Source organism: Peromyscus eremicus, chromosome 6 (assembly GCF_949786415.1).
Source record: "Peromyscus eremicus chromosome 6, PerEre_H2_v1, whole genome shotgun sequence".
Classification (NCBI taxonomy): domain Eukaryota; kingdom Metazoa; phylum Chordata; class Mammalia; order Rodentia; family Cricetidae; genus Peromyscus; species Peromyscus eremicus.
Window position 1 is genome coordinate 39,564,436 of NC_081421.1, and position 16,231 is coordinate 39,580,666.

The following is a 16,231-nucleotide window of genomic DNA, read 5'->3' on the forward strand; positions in this document are numbered from 1 at the left end:
AGAGAGAGAGAGAGAGAGAGAGAGAGAGAGAGAGAGAGAGACAGAGAGAGAGAGACAGAGAGAGACAGAGAGAGACAGAGAGAGACAGAGAGAAACACAAACATACATACACACACACGGCGGGGGGGGGGGGCGGGGAGGGAGGGAGGGAGGGGAGGAGAGAGGTGAGGAGAGAGGAGAGGAGAGGAGAGAAGGAAAGAGAGAAAATAAGACATTGAAAAGGAAGAAAGAAATGAAGGGAGGAGAAAGAAGTAAGAGGAGAAACATAGAAAGAGCAAGAGTGTGTGTGAGAGAGAAGCCCCATGGTCTTGGTCGGTTGGAGAATGAGAGTCTGCATCAGCTCTCAGAATCCCAGAGAGACAGTGTATTGTTGTCTTGAAAGCCACAAAGCTAAACAATTCCAAGAATGTCTGGCAAAGCCCTTTTGGGAAGGGCAAGGTGGAGGACTAACTGGGAGGGGGAGCCCCCTCCGCCCCTTTACACGGTGTGATAGGATTTGGGAGACCTGGCGGAAACCTTCAGGTCACCCAAGGAACTGCTCTCGCGGCTGGTCCTGTGCAGCGAGGCGGGGGGTGAGCGCGAGGCGCGCGGGGCGCGGAGATGTGCAAGTGGCGAAGCAGGACCGAGTGCAGGCGTAAGCTGCAGAGCGGCCACGGCGAGGGGTGAGTCGCGGGGTGAGGGTCCGAGGGATGCGGGCTTCCCCGGCGCCCTCCCTCCCCGAGCCCTAGCGGGGCCTGGAACCTCCCGTGACTCCGGCCTCCGCTCCTGTGCGCGCGCGGCGCTCCGGCGCACCCTGGGGACGCACCGAGCGGTGGGTGCTCTCCCGGGCTGGGGGCCAGCCTGCCCACCGCCGCCCCGGCCGGCGCTCTCATTGGTCGGGATGTGTCTGCTCAGCAGCCTCCAACTTCTCCCCAATCCCACTGGTGAGTCACCGGAGAGCGAGCAACCCGGCACCGGGGTCCCCAGGGCGCCGGGAGCCCGTGGGACGGGCAACAGGAGGACGGAGCGGGCGGGGGCCAGGGCGCGCGGGGCAGGGACCGAGGCCGAGGTCCCGCGCGCGAGCGGACGCCCGGAGCCGGGCCGCCGCGGGCGGAGGAGGCGTGTCCTGGGCGGGAGCCGCCACTGGGACCTGAGAATGTGGGGAGGGGAAGGGACCCAGAGGGCGACCTGGAGGAGGGCCCTGCGAGTGTTGTCAGGTCACCTCCAGGTTCATTTTCATAGCTCCCTGCAGCCTCCGCCTGGGAGTTATGTTTGGGGACCGAGAGCCGCGCTACCAAATTGCACCGGGGTTGATTTGGGGGCTGGGAATTGGCCATTCCGCTGTACAGACACTGATTTTTTTTAAAAGCAAGGTTTGTTTTCATTTTAGTTTCTATCGGATTCTCTCCTCAATTAACTCACTTTTCTAGTTTTCAGTTTTCTTAACCTAAATGTCTGTTCACGATCCCATCTCTTCATCACGCTTTGAACCTTGGCTTCCTATTATATAATTCATGCTTAAATCTCCCAGAGGGTTGACTGGCGCGGGGTGGGGGGTGTTCTTTTGTAGATGGAAGTTTTTAAAGACCCCTTCTTACTTAACCTATCCCGAGCTATTTATAGTCTTTAAAAATAAGAGTAACTCTAACCGGGTATTCCTCTGAGCCTCTCGGTCAAGTCTATTCCTTGTCCATAAGCGGTTCACATGGATTTTATTAAACTGAAAACTAGTAACTGACTTGCGGTGTCAGTGTTGTGAAGCTGCTATCGGCTGCAGACTGGCCATGAGGGAATGTAGTTGCACTCTCTTGGGGTTTTGTTTTGTTTTTCTTTCTCTTTCTTTCTTTCTTTCTTTCTTTCTTTCTTTCTTTCTTTCTTTCTTTCTTTCTCTTTTGTTCAAGCTCTCAAAAATGTGTGGCTCTATTTTGGACTCGATGTTGTGTGTCTTCGGTTGTAGGGCTACACTGTACAGGAGAGCATTGTGGATGGGACTTTTCATAACTCACTTCAGGCCAGGGAAACACCTCCTAGTTAATGTCCTGGGAAGCACACTTTCTTCTGAATACTTCTTTGGTCTTCAGCTTCCACAGACACAATCTAAACATGAAACCGGCTTCTTCTTACTCTGCCTCAGTTTCCATTAATGCAAACTGTAATTCTAACGCACCATCACAGGGACTTACAAACATAAGTATTGTAATGGTATCATAATATGCCCTGAGGATGAAAATTACTTCGCTCCACCTTTCTCTTTAACCGGTCATTTATGTTTCATGATTTGATGGTTTGTTGATGCTTTGAAATGCATCTCATACTCGAGCAAAAATAATATTGTATTCTTTTGCCGATGTTGCCACGCTGAAATTTGTGGGGTTTCTGTTGAGTCTAAACTCCGGATTCTCTGTTCTCTTTTTGTCTGTGCTGGTATTTGCTTTTTAATTTAAGGGCTTTAATGTAATTGCAGTTCAGGTGAAATATTTTAAGAACCTAGGCATGCTTTTGCATATTCTACTGCAAGCATTGACTTTGCACTGTGTTTGTGTTCTGGTCTGCCTGTCTCCCTGTCTCCCTATCTTTTAAAGGTGTTTGGGTGTGGTTAGATTGGATCTTTAGGTAACTGAAGATTTGTGATGCATTCCACCTTGAGGTATTCTGGCCCACGTTTTCCTTAAAAAAGATAGTAAGTCATCGAGAATTAACTGGAAATGGATGACAAAGTTAATTAGAAGGTTAAAGTTGAGGCATTTTTGCTTTTGACCAATGTTGAAAAGCACTACTAAGAGACAAAAACGGGACTTCTCTGAAGAATTTGCAAAATATTTACATCAACCTCTCTGGTTGATCAAAGTTTAATTCAAAGATAGTTTTCCCTTGATGCAAGTAAAAGGACTAAATAGCTTGTGTACATTACACTATTAATTTCCCTGCAAATATTCCTGCAGCCTTAGGTGCCTAGCTCTTCAGAACCCAGCTACCTTTCTACCCTGGTCTAGGGTAAAAGGGGGGCCAGGGAGCAGTAACCCAGAACTGAGAAAGAAATGCCCGCCTCCTGGCTTTCCCTCACCAGGAAGCTTGGTGGTGCCAGAGAGCACTTTGACTGTAACCAAGTGCTTGCCAGGCTCTGAGCTGGACTTTAATAACTCACTGGTGATGATTGAGGCTTCTAGAAAGAACAAAAACAAAAATAAACAACAGCAACAACAAAAAAGACAGCAAGAAAAATTTAAAAAGCAGCTTTTTTTGCTGACAGAACATTTAAGGACAGTGGAGACATGTTTAAGAGAAATCCACAAACAGATGTGATTAGTATTCAAACGTTCTAGGGGTTCAGGGGAAACAGCTCTTCATGTTTACTTCTCTGTTCAGAGTCAAAGTATTAAATTTGTACCTGTCTTTTCTTTGCCCAGCCACCACTACCATTAAAATAGTGATACAATCAATGCAATTCTATATCATCACTCCAGGAGCCTCGAGGCTAAGCTAACATGAGTTACATAACCATTAAATAAGACATTTCAACACTCAGGTACATTACATTCCACTTTTATTGAACAGACAAGGTTTTCATTGTCCAGTAAAGTATTTTTATTTCATAGTCCTTGCTTATAACGCCATGTAACCAGGAGGACAAACTGCTCAAGACTTTGTATCCAGTCTCTTAATGTCCATGTGTGGTTTATTATTGATAAGTCACTCAAGAGAACACATCCCTCCCTACTTGTCTGCTGAGTCTCCTCAGTGACACCACAGATTTAGAGTCACTTGCTCCCTGTGTCACTCTACTTTGAGTGCCTCAGTTTCTAGAAAATGCACGCCTGAGGATTTGTATCTATTCACATAAAGTCTTTACTGATCAGAAGGTCTCTGAGCAATTATTTCCTCTAAGAGCCACATTCTATGGTTAGTTTGTACTGAGCCAAGAACAGCTAGCCTGTTGTTTAAAGCATTCTTTCCTGAAGTCACACAGGAAGGTTGACTCCATTGAAAGCTTTGCTCAGTGTTTTTTGTTTTTGATTTTTTTTTTTTTTTTAAAGAACCACCAAGTCTCTAAAGAAACCAGGGAATCTAACACTTGGCCTTACATACCCTTAGTTTTTCACCATAAACATCTGTAACAATGTCTAAAGCAGCTTCTACTTTAAATGGCACTATTACATTTGAAGCAGTGGCCAGATGTTGATGTAGAACATTGATTAGCTGTGTCAGCTTGAGCGAGTTATCTGACTTCTCTGTATCCTAGCTTCCTGGAGTTGGAGACCTGGAGTACTAACATCCACTCTGTGGGGATTAACAAAGGAAATGAGTAAGACACTAAGAATTGTACCTAACACCTGGAAAAAACTCCAGAAACCCCACCTATAGTTAGAAGTGCTGATATTTTTAACTTAATTACAAGTTAACTATATATTTAACAAGTGATACCCTGACCTACAAAGGAGAATTCATTTAATCATGTTTGTTTTCTCTTTTTCAATTGTACAAAAAAAAAAAAAAATACTGATAGGATAATTATCTTTCTTCCTGAAATGTAAGCCACTTTTTTATCCATTGAGTGACTATTTTCAGAATTCCATCTAGCCAGTTAATAGGCACCCTTATCTGCAGGGAAAGATATTTTGAACTTTAAAAATACAAGTTGTTTTCAAAGTAAAATAAACTACTCCGAGTGCTTATTCCTTTTGATTTTAGCTGTATTTGCACTTTTATATTACTGCTTAGTCAAAACCTCAAGGTATTAGTCATTGGTTTGTTTGGTTTTTTTTTTTAACTTACAAAAGAAACCATTGGAGCAAGATACGGAGTTAACCTTTGACAGGCTAAAGTTCACAAGGATGACTTTAAAGCTTTCTTAATTATGATACAGCAATTATTTGCTCACAAACCTCAGAAGTAATGTAAGTATTTAATCAACTCTCTTTCTTGGATCTTCAGTAATAGATACATATGTACATTCTTTTTTTTTTAAAGGCATATGTAGGTGCCTGTGTGTGTGTATGTGTGTGTGTGTGTGTGTGTGTGTGTGTGTGTGTGTGTGTGTAAAAAGAAAAGAATATAAAAAATTGGTTGGGTTTGGGACCAGATTCATATGTATGTATATTCTTTATATTTCTTTGTTTTCAGCTTTAATATGACTTTCAGAAAACAGATTTTTTTTCTAATCTAAAATAAGTTAACCTTTTACTTTTATTTAGCCACATTAACTATACACATACACATACACACACACACATACACACACACACATATACATACATATGCTTTTTCTTTGTATCCGCTTATGGCGCTTTTGTATCTATATGTATATTTTACAGATTTTAGGTGATGGGAAGATCAGAAAGTCAGATGGATATAACTGATATCAATACTCCAAAGCCAAAGAAGAAACAGCGATGGACTCCTCTGGAGATCAGCCTCTCCGTCCTTGTCTTGCTCCTGACTATCATAGCGGTGACAATGATCGCTCTCTATGCAACCTATGATGGTGAGTGTCTCCCCCAGCTCCACAGAAACCAATGTAAAAGGGAAGGAAGCCTTCCTCATACGCTTTCACCGTTTACCTAGATACACTTGGGTGATGCACAGATTCACATAGAAGATATAGCACTCGGATGTCAATGAACTTAGAGTAAAGTACAGTGTCCTTATGCTTGAGCTAAGTTATTAATTGCCAAGCACATCTAGTATTTTCGTGTGTTTGAGACCTGAATAATTTTATTTAATTAAGATATATACAATTTTGCCGGGCGGTGGTGGCGCACGCCTTTAATCCCAGCACTCGGGAGGCAGAGCCAGGCGGATCTCTGTGAGTTCAAGGCCAGCCTGGACTACCAAGTGAGTTCCAGGAGAGGCGCAAAGCTACACAGAGAAACCCTGTCTCGAAAAACCAAAAAAAAAAAAAAAAAAAAATCAAAAAAAAAAAAAGATATATACAATTTTATGTCAAACTTCAGTAATAGCCATTAATCAATTTCTGTTGTGTCATTGAAATTCCAAAAGGCTTCACAGGAGTCTATGAAGTCTAATTTGAGTCTTGGAAGTTTTTCACAATAGGGATTAGTAATGATTGGCTCTTTAATGGAAAAAACATGATTACAGAATGATGAATGAAGCATTCAGCTATTTTAATTTAGTATTCCCAGAGTTCAGTTGGTGAATGTGGTATAATAGCACACTCTTTCTTTGTAATCATCCTTAAATTTAGCATTTTCCTTTTATTCTTCCATTAGTTTTTAACTAGTAAAAATAGTATATAATACTTAATGGTCCATCTATTTAATTGGCAGAATTTTTTTAATAACAAAAGGTAAACATAAACTGGAATATTTTATTACCAATGTTTATATATCTACTCTCCTTTTTCTAGATGGTATTTGCAAATCATCAGACTGCATAAAGTCAGGTAACAAATTGTCTTTTCATTTACTAGTTTACAGTTAATATATAACATTTAAAACCAAATGTTATGGAGATGTATACTTTTGCTCTGCTCATGTGCATGCTCATTAAACTTAACAAAGTCCAAATGTATTTAGTAGTTAATTAGTCAACTGAAATACTTTGAGAAAAACCATCATTACTCTAAGATGATACCAAATTATATGTTTTTATGGGGTGTACTAGGTAGTTAAAGAAAGACAATGAACACATTAATGGTGTGCTTTGAGTAAGTATAAATCATTAGCAGGGTGTGAAAACGAAAGAATGACATGTCATTCATGTGTGTGTGTGTGTGTGTGTGTGTGTGTGTGTGAGAGAGAGAGAGAGAGAGAGAGAGAGAGAGAGAGAGAGAGAGAGAGAGAGAGAGAAGTAAAGATGTGAGAAGAAGGACCTTGGAGTGAGTTGGGTTTGGGGAAAAAAAAGTATAGAAGAGGGAAACATGAGCAAGAAGAAAGAAAAAAAGAATAAATCATATGAGATTAACACCTTAAAAATGGAAAGAAAGGAAAAATCATGTTCTTAAAAAGCAGTAAAAATGCAATGTGATAGACAGGAGCACTTTATACACAGCTTTGAAAATCCATGGGTACTGTTTAGTGGTGGTAAAGGAGAAATAAGAACTTCCTTGAACAGTGAAGTGGTTGGGCAACAGTTGAGGGATGATTCTGAATGGATTGAGCGAAAAGCGATCATGTGAGAGGGGAGAGCAAGTAGAAGATGCCCCAATAAGACAGGCATGAACTGCAGAACTTTGACCTGTTGTGGAACCCAGTGGTCCTGAGACAACAGTGAGGGTCAACTGGGTGAGGCCAATGAGTTGTTTAATGAAATGAGGGTTATGAATGCATTAACGTGATATCAAGCTGTAAAATCCAAAAGGACTTTGAATTTTTTGAGGAGGATGCTGCCCACTGTCACTGAAGTACAGAAGCAAGGAGATGAATTCTGAGGTGTGCGTTGTAAGCCTGGCATAGCCTCCAGGTGAGGGGGCAGAGAGGGGGCCTAGGAAGCAGGAGTTTGGAACCTCTCAGTTTATAGGTAACAGTAGAAACCTTGCAACTATTTGAGTTCCCAAAAGAAGAAAAGAAGGATAATAGAGGCTGGATTTAAGAAGACATTAATAATTAGAGTAGAAGGAAAATAAAAGAGAAAGAGCAGAAACATGTGCAGCCATTGATGTCACAGCAATTATTGTGTTGTGAGAAAACAAGGAAGATTCTTGACCCTTCTACAAGGAGGTAGAGTACAGCAACCTGGAATATGCTCTTTAACCTTTGACAGATGATTTTTTTCCTATCTGATTTTCTGTTATTCTTTAAACCTTGAAGATAATGATGGGAAATTACCTTGGGATTCCAGGCTGTGCTCTAATGTGCTGAGTGTGTGCCCTTTGGCTATCTGCGTGGCTTTTTAAATAGGTATTTTGCTCTGGGTCTCCATTGTGATAGTCATGCACCCTCCATCATGATGCTTTTGACGCAGGGAGTTTAAGAAAGACCTGGTTATAGATTGGATTGTAGCCATTTGCTCTTCAACTTAACAGTGTGTACTTTCCTGGCTAGTGATTTTAATTAGAAACAAAAAGATGTTTTTATTCCCCAGGGAAATGACTATATAGACACACTGGTTAAGAGATATCTAGGGTCACTGCAGTAAAGTTAATATGAGCTGAGGTTGCTGAAGTTACCATTTTCTCTTTCCGGGTCCCCTTACTCCTCTCTCTCTCTCTCTCTCTCTCTCTCTCTCTCTCTCTCTCTCTCTCTCTCTCTCTCGTTCTCTGTCAAGTTGTCCTGGCATTTGCTCCTGTTTTGAGAAACTTATAATTACACCCTGACCTGTAATGGTTAGTTCCTCTGTCCTTAGCACACTTCACATGTCCTTTAAAACTCTTAATCTCTAGGTTTTCTGTTCTCTCCTATCACTCTTTTTCATGTGTTTTGCTTTTGAAGAAATTGGATTATCTGGGATTCTTTGACTACATAGGCAGATGTTTATAAGCTTGTATAGATGATGTCACCCCAGGGATCTGGCAGATTCCTGTAGTAGTACCCACCACATGGAGTGACATTTGGTGTCTGAAATCTTACATGTGACTTGATATTTAGGAATATGGCTTTTAAATAATGTTTGGCAAGTACCAATTTGCCAAAATGTATTTAACTTTTACTCTTTCATTATAACCTAAAAATCATGGTAAATATAAAGTGTCCCAAGAGCATTACCTTGGTATAGACATGTGTGCAGCAGACAGCCTCTATGGCACAGCTGGATTTCCCATCACTTTGCTAGGTTGGTCCACAAGCTCTAAGGATACTTTCAGATTCCAAGCTACTATTTTTTCCTGAAAAAAAAAAATAGTAAGATGAAGATGGCATGATCCTCACCTCACAGACGCGCATATTTGCACTCTTCTCTCCTATGCTCTTATACATGCACAGACAGACAGACAGACACATGCACACGCACACACACACAGAGGAGAGACAGTCCATATTGGCTTAGAAATCATTCTTGTCACTGAAAAGACAAGTTGTTTCAAATACAGAAAACCTTAGACTGGAGAAAGTAGTACAGAAGGATGAGGAGAGCCGAGTAGGTGGAGAGAAGGAAGACGGGAAGAAATACGTTGAAACAAGTAAAGACTCCTAGTAACAATTCTGCAGTCACTTTGAATGACCGGGAAAGTTCAAACCTGAGCACAGACATTCTTGAGAATTGGAGAAGTAGGTATGATGCTTACTTTAATTGAAAGTGGATTCCAACTTCATGCCAGTACACAGGAACTTCCTGGCAAATGTACGTCAAGAATCAGAAGGGAAGCCACACTGAGGCGAAAATTGGTAACTGGCGTCTATGGGTCTTATATATTTTGAGTTTGAGCATCTGTGATTTTATAATACATATAAAGTAATGTTTACAATGCATCCTTTGTCTTGCTTATATCTGATTTCATGGGGTTGGCCAGACCTCAAGAAAACAAACACTTCTTAACAAGTAACAAGTTAAGGCAAGGCTGGACATTTTAGTATAAAAGTATGTCATTTATCATTTATTAGACATTTAACAGTGTCAAAAACTTAGAGGAACAGAGCTTGTGTGTGGTTCATTAGACTGCTTATGTAATTCTAAATTCTGAAACTGACTTTTTTTTTTTTTTGTATTGTAACCTTCCAAACTCAAGAGATTCCTCCAAATCATATGCTTTAAATCAAAGTTTCTCAACCTCATCATTGCTGACGTTTTTGGATGGATAACTCTTCACAGAGGATGCTGGCATTATAAAATACTTAGCAGCAACCCCAGTCACTAGATGCTGAGCAGCAAGTTCCACCATCCCATTGCAACAACCGAAAAAACGTCTTCATATGTTGTCAAATGGCCTTTAAAGGCAGAGTCACTTTGATGGTGTAGCACTGCTTTAAACAACCTGAAGTCACCAGTTTTTTTTTTCATCTTGTGGGGCAAAATAATGTCCCTCCAAAGATGCCCACACCTGATTCCTTCTACATCACTTTATATGCTAACAGAGCTTTTAAGAAGAGTTGGGTGGTGGGGTTTGAAATGGAAAGATGACACAGTATGATGTGGTTGCTGTTGTGTAGTTGCAAGAGTCCCTATAAGACAGAGGGAGCATCAGAACCACCATGGAAGCAGCAGAAGCAGAGACCTCAGTGTCACAGCCACAGGATGTGCTACTGGAAGCTGGAAAGCAGAGTGAAGGGTTGTCCCGGGAGCATGCAGAACAAATTTAACTCCTCTGGTCCTTTGTAGACTTCTGATGTCTAGAGCTCTAAGATAATACATCTGAGGTGTGTACTATTATATCTCCTTCGTATAGGTGAACAGACTTGGGCTAGGACTTCAACCGAGGCAGCATAACCCTTCTCTATGTTGTTTCCAAGGAGATCAGGAGTGTAAAACTATGCTTGTATAACAGTTTAAGAGACATAGATGTTTCTTCTCTAATACGATTGTCTGGATTAGCCTGTTTTGCATCACTATAATGAAATATCTGAGGTTGAGTAAGTTTATAAAGAACAGAAGTTTATCCGTCTCACAGTTCTTGCTGCTCAAGGAGCATCTGCTGATCACCTTCATGCATGCAAAGTACTAAGGCATCTGAGGGGATAAAGGGGGCACATACATGTGTACTCTGGCATCTTTCCTTTTCTTATAAAGCCATCATGGAGGCTTCATCCTCTTGGCCAGATCAAATCCCAACCCCTAGCTTATAAAGGTCTCACTTCTAGATGCCAAAATCAATTTAAGGGGATTAAATTTCAGTAATGCAACTCTGGAGGACAAATGCAAAGGCCATATCATGAACAAACAGGGAATATCCAAAGAGACAATTGTTGGCAGTATGATCCTAAACTATACAGGTTCTAGAGAATCCAGGTTAAGACATCTGAGCAGTGGAGTTCAGAAGAGAGAACTGTTCTATTGTACACTGCTCAGTTGCTAAGGAACCAGGAACAAAAAGCCTGGGGAGCATGAAGACCCAGATGAAACACAAGGAAAGATAGACTATAATCTAGAACTTTCTTTTGCTTTATTTCTGTACTTACCAAGCAAATTTTGATGAGTATTTAATTACCAACACTAGGAAAGGGGATATTCTGTCTACTTGAAATATTTAACACAGTGAGATAATGAATTCACATTCTGATTTATTTATCATTTTTGTATGGCTTGACCTATAACCCTGAAGCAAAATGAATCTTCCAGTGTGTGGGCATTTCTATAAATGCCAGATGGTGGCGATGCCCCAGATGAAGTTTCTTAGCACCAACTGGCTTTCTGGCAGCAACAGGGCATCTCTGTTCCCTGAAGACCTTAGTCTCTGTCATCTGTCCGTTAACACAATGAAGACTCCATGTAGAGAATTGGAAGGAGTGCATCAATACAGGAAGGACTGCAGGCTGACCCTGAAGATTTGCAAGCCCTGTACCATCTTTTAGGGCAGACAATGAAGCTGTTTTATTATGAATTTGAAAAAGTCCTGCAGGCAGTAAGAGCGCAGAAGTAAGGTATCTTGGAGAAAAACACCCACCAAAGCAAGCCTTTGCTGGTTTCAATGTAGCGTGCAGAAACTTACTTCCAGGGATTTCCTTGATACAGTACTGAAGGCAGTTTTGTAGTTATGCTTCCTTAAAATATCTCCAGTCAAAACTAGCATCCATCAATGTAGCATGAATCTTAAATGGTCTTATTAGTAAAATCAAACCCAAGGCCAGTTATTGGGGTGAATGCTAGAAGATCAGAGAAGCAGAACAAGCTACAGCTACCTCACCTTGCCAATTTCTCAGCTGGTCCTGTTTCCTCAGACTGGATGTCTCTGAGTCCTCATCCAGAATGAATCTCAGCTGAACTGCTGTTCGTAAGCCTGAAGGCTTAACCAGCCAAATGCTTCTACTTTCTGGTCTTCACGCCTTATATATCTTTCTGCCTTCTACCATCACTCCCTGGGATTAAAGGCTCACTTCTTGGGATTAAAGGTGTGTGTCACCATGCCTGGCTGTTTCCAATGTGGCCTTGAACTCACAGAGATCCAGAGGGATTTCTGCTTCTGAAATGCTAGGATGAAAGGCGTGTGCTACCACTGCCTATCCTCTATGTTTAATATTGTGGCAGTTCTGTCTCTGACCCCAGATAAGTTTGTTAGCATGTGCAATATTTTGGGGAACACAAAAGCACCACACATCAATTAACTCCTTTCCAAGAAAGGGAATAACTTAACCCCCTCCCCCAGTCTCTGTCTCTGTCTCTGTCTCTCTCTCTCTCTCTCTCTTTCTCTCTCATACACACACAAAAAAACCCCACATATACACACACACATACACACACTTCTTAGCTTCTGTGAAAAAGTTAAACACTAGTGTTCCATAATTTTTTATATGTGATCAAGGGTTGGAAAATATAGGTGAGTTAAATTAATCATTTGGTGTGTGAGGGGTAATGGTGCCCAGTAGGCTTCTTTAGACTTCAAATGTCGGTTTTAAAGCTGAAAAAATACATATTTGTAAAGATGCTGAATGTAAACTGTAGTCAATAATATTATGAGAGTCCTGGTTTTACAATTGCAGAGAAAGAGTGGGAGACATGGAAAGATCCATATGCTGTGGAAGGAAGGGTCCTACTTTGTCTTGCATAGCAAAAGGTAGTCTGGTGCTCTTTATCAACCATTTTGTCTGATGTGCAGCTCAAGGTAATGGAATGAATATATATTATTTGAGAGAAGTTGAAAACAAAGCATTAAAAAGAATCATAAGAAGAAAGCTGCCCAACTCCTTAAGTCCTGAAATTGTCATTCTTTAAGACCATTTAGCAAAGGAGAAGAGAGGGGTGCTGGTATTTTTATTCTGTTCTTAGACTCATTGAAATCTGGACTCTCATATTCTCTCTTTTTTAAGATATAATTTTGCCATACCTGCTAGAAGAATTCTCCAGAAAGAGAATAAATGTTTTTTTCCAAATGTGAGAGCGAAATGCATATTTAAGAAGGATTTATTGTGAGAATTGGCTCCCAAGATTAACTACCAAGTTTCCACTACAAAAGGTTCACTAGAAAGTATAGCTGGAGTGACTCCCACTGCTTAAAGAGCCGAGTGCAGAATAGTGGTGCTTTGATCAATGATAGAGCACCTATGCAACATAAGTACATGTACATGCTATAGGACTTCATTGCTTTGTAACCTCACACCCATCTTAGTTTGTGGGAATATGCTGCACAGTGTCTTCAGAAATCACCCGAAGATGTGTCCCTTGGAATGAGTCCATCATTAAGTGTCTGGCTGCATTAGGATTGTATTGATGAGAAGCCTCTGGAAACTCAGCTAGAGAGTTAAAATTATTTCAGGGTTGGGTACTGGAAGCATGGGTGCCATCTCCTGAGATTTGACTTACAGAGATGTGTGACCGTCTGTTCCAGTGACCTGACACACACCAGACTGCTAGGTAGGTCTACATAGAGCAGCCACCAGTGATCCAGCTACCAAAGAGCATCCTCTGAAGATAAAAACATGACGCAAAAGGTCCATTTTCAGCTTGATTGATAGAAATCAGCCAGATGTGTTTTAACCTGTAATTATAAGTTTCTTTGTATTAACTGGAATCTTTAGTACCTTTCCTATCCTAACTTTTCTTTCTCATCAAGCAAATAGGAATTTATTTCACATATCTCTGAAATGCTACTGTCACGGTTTCTGTCAATTTGATACAAACCTAGATATTCATAGGAAGAAGGAATCTTAATTTGTCGCATCCGCCTCGACCAGCAAGGAAGACGCAACACCAGGCTCTTCTCCAAGCAGTTTATTCAGGAACCTTGAGACAAACTTCTGACCCTGGGGTCAACCTAAATAGCCTCTGGGTAGCCTACCCCAGTCTGCCACATGGGTACTGCAGATAGGTCCAGGTGCGGGGAAGCAAGCCAGATCCTAGCCTTAGCCAAATAAGGAGTTGTTTATCTCAGAGAGCACTCACCGTTGGGAGGGTGCAAGGCGGAAGCCAGCACCATCTTTAAGGCGCGGCTGTACGCAGCTCTCTACATTTATTGAGGGCCTTCCTCCCTCAGATTGGCCTGTGGGCATGGCTGTGGGGTATTTTCTTGATGGCTGATTGCTGTGGGAAGATCTAGCCCACTGTGGGCAGGTGGGTCTGGGCTGTTGATTAAAGATAGCTGAGGATGTCCAGGAAAACAAGCCAGCAAACAGCATTCCCTCATAGCATCTGCTTCAGTTCTTGCCTCTAGGTTCCTACTTTGAGCTCCTGCCCTGGCTTCCCTCCATGATGGGCTGTAACCTGGAAGCCAAATAAGCCCTTTCTCCCCCAAGTTAGTTTTGGTCATGGCATTTTAGTACAGCAAGGGAAAGCAAACTGGAACACGCACTTTGATTATTTGCTGATACATAGTTTAGGAACAATAACGATTAATAATCAAATGAGAAGGATCAATTCCAGTAAGAGATAGGTGCAGGAGAAGTTGAAAATTTCGTTTTAAAAGAGACGTCAGGGTCATGAATAATTAACGCCCAGTCATTTGAAAGCTTCCTGCCTTCCTTTTCCACTCAGAAACTTCTAGCATCAAAGAGCTAGGATGTAAGTTTTGGCCACATCCTGTGTTATTGTATGTGATCTTAATTAAGTCATTTTAGGCTTGCTGCATTTCATTTTCCTTATCTACAAAACTGAAATTAAAAAGACCTCATTTTACAGCCAAAAAGCAAAGACAAATGACAGCCCATTCCATACTGCTCGTCTTTCAGGGAGATAAACCATGAATATAAGCTAAGGTGTATTTCATTTAATATTTCATTTCAGAAAAATTACAAATGCAGCATTTAAATATTTTTTATTGAAAATCAAACAAAACTACTTTTAAAGAAAAGTTGTGACAGTCGAAACACATACACAACAACAAACACACATAAAACCACAGAGCAAAACAAGAGAGACTGATTTTGGATATTCTAATATTAAAAATGTTTTATCCTTTCTTGTCATTTTCTTTAGTTGTTGTACTCTATCTTACATAGAGGGGGGTGACAGTTTAGGCTTTTGACCAGGTTAAAAATGAGCTCAACCAGAAGTGAGCACTTAAATCCACTTCTTGTAAAAGAAAAAAACAAAATAACAACAACAACAACAACAACAACAAAAAACCCACATCCTCATCAGAATACCTCGCTATACTATTCTGTGCTTGCTCACCTCTGATTAAATTCTAGAAGTAAGAGTCTAGAGGGCTGAGGTGGGAGGAAACGACCATATCCTTTCTTCAGAGTTAAGTGCTTGGACAAGGTACATCACCATCAGCTGGGAACTTTCAAAAATGCTCATTCCCAGGATCTACCCCAGTCATACTGAATTTGCAGTTGTGATTTTAGCAAATTCCTAGGATGCCAGTCTGTGCAAAGAAGTCTGAAAAGCAAAAAGCAATCATGATTTCCAACTATGGCAGCTTTGTGGAATAATTTGAAAAGCCTTTAAAACATGCTGATACACACACACATACACACACACACACACACACACACACACACACACACACACACACACACAGTCTTTCCAGTTTAGTGCTCTTTATATGAGGGGGGAAAGCAACTTAATACGTAGACATTAGTGTGCATAGGAATTGCCTAGACATTTGTGTTTTTCAAAGAAGACACATCACAATAAGATGAAGGCAAAGATTTCCCAGAGGAGGGGATAAGTTTTCAATGAGTGAGAACTTGGTATGACCAATGAACTCAAAGGCTATTTGGAGGGGTATCTTACAGAAGAGTGTGAGGGAGAACTTGGCAAGACTGAGACACTGATAAGATACATGTAGGGCTAAGTTATAAAGGATGTGTATGAAGATGTGATATGGGGACAAGTGGGGAAGTGTTGAATGTTGGCATTGGCTGGTGAATGACCATCAGCTGTACCATGTAGTCCATGTTAACGTATTTGAGACTCTTGTCTACTGCGATAGGAAATCAGAGAATGCTAAGTTTTATAGGATACATGTGCCTGATCTTAGTTGCTGAGGGATCACTGTATATTTTGTCACAAAAGAAGAACAGCTGAGGGCAGGAACTAAGCCTCCCATACTTATCTGGATGAGGCTTGTGGTTGCCTAGTTATGAGGTTACAATATTCGAGGTGCATCGAGTTGAGTACGTTTGTGGAATGTTTGGTAGAATTCACTAGATACAGTACTCAGATGAACAGGTGGTAAAAAAGAAGTGAAGAAAACTTCATGCAAGCTTTTGGCTTGGAAAACTGGGTGACAGGGGAAGCCATCCACCAAGCCAGGTTACCGAAGGAA

The 16,231-nt window shown here is 41.1% G+C and overlaps 1 protein-coding gene across 1 annotated transcript in view; it reads left to right on the top strand.

Annotated features, from left to right (window-relative positions):
* Nucleotides 1–533: 533 nt before the first annotated feature.
* Nucleotides 534–16,231, top strand: part of Mme (membrane metalloendopeptidase) — a 75,825-nt gene continuing 60,127 nt past the window's right edge. Inside the window, exons 1-3 of the mRNA XM_059265414.1 lie at nucleotides 534–662; nucleotides 5,292–5,461; nucleotides 6,344–6,379. Coding sequence (XP_059121397.1) covers nucleotides 5,302–5,461; nucleotides 6,344–6,379 — 196 coding nt within the window. The 5' untranslated portion in view covers nucleotides 534–662; nucleotides 5,292–5,301. The remainder of the gene's footprint in view (nucleotides 663–5,291; nucleotides 5,462–6,343; nucleotides 6,380–16,231) is intronic.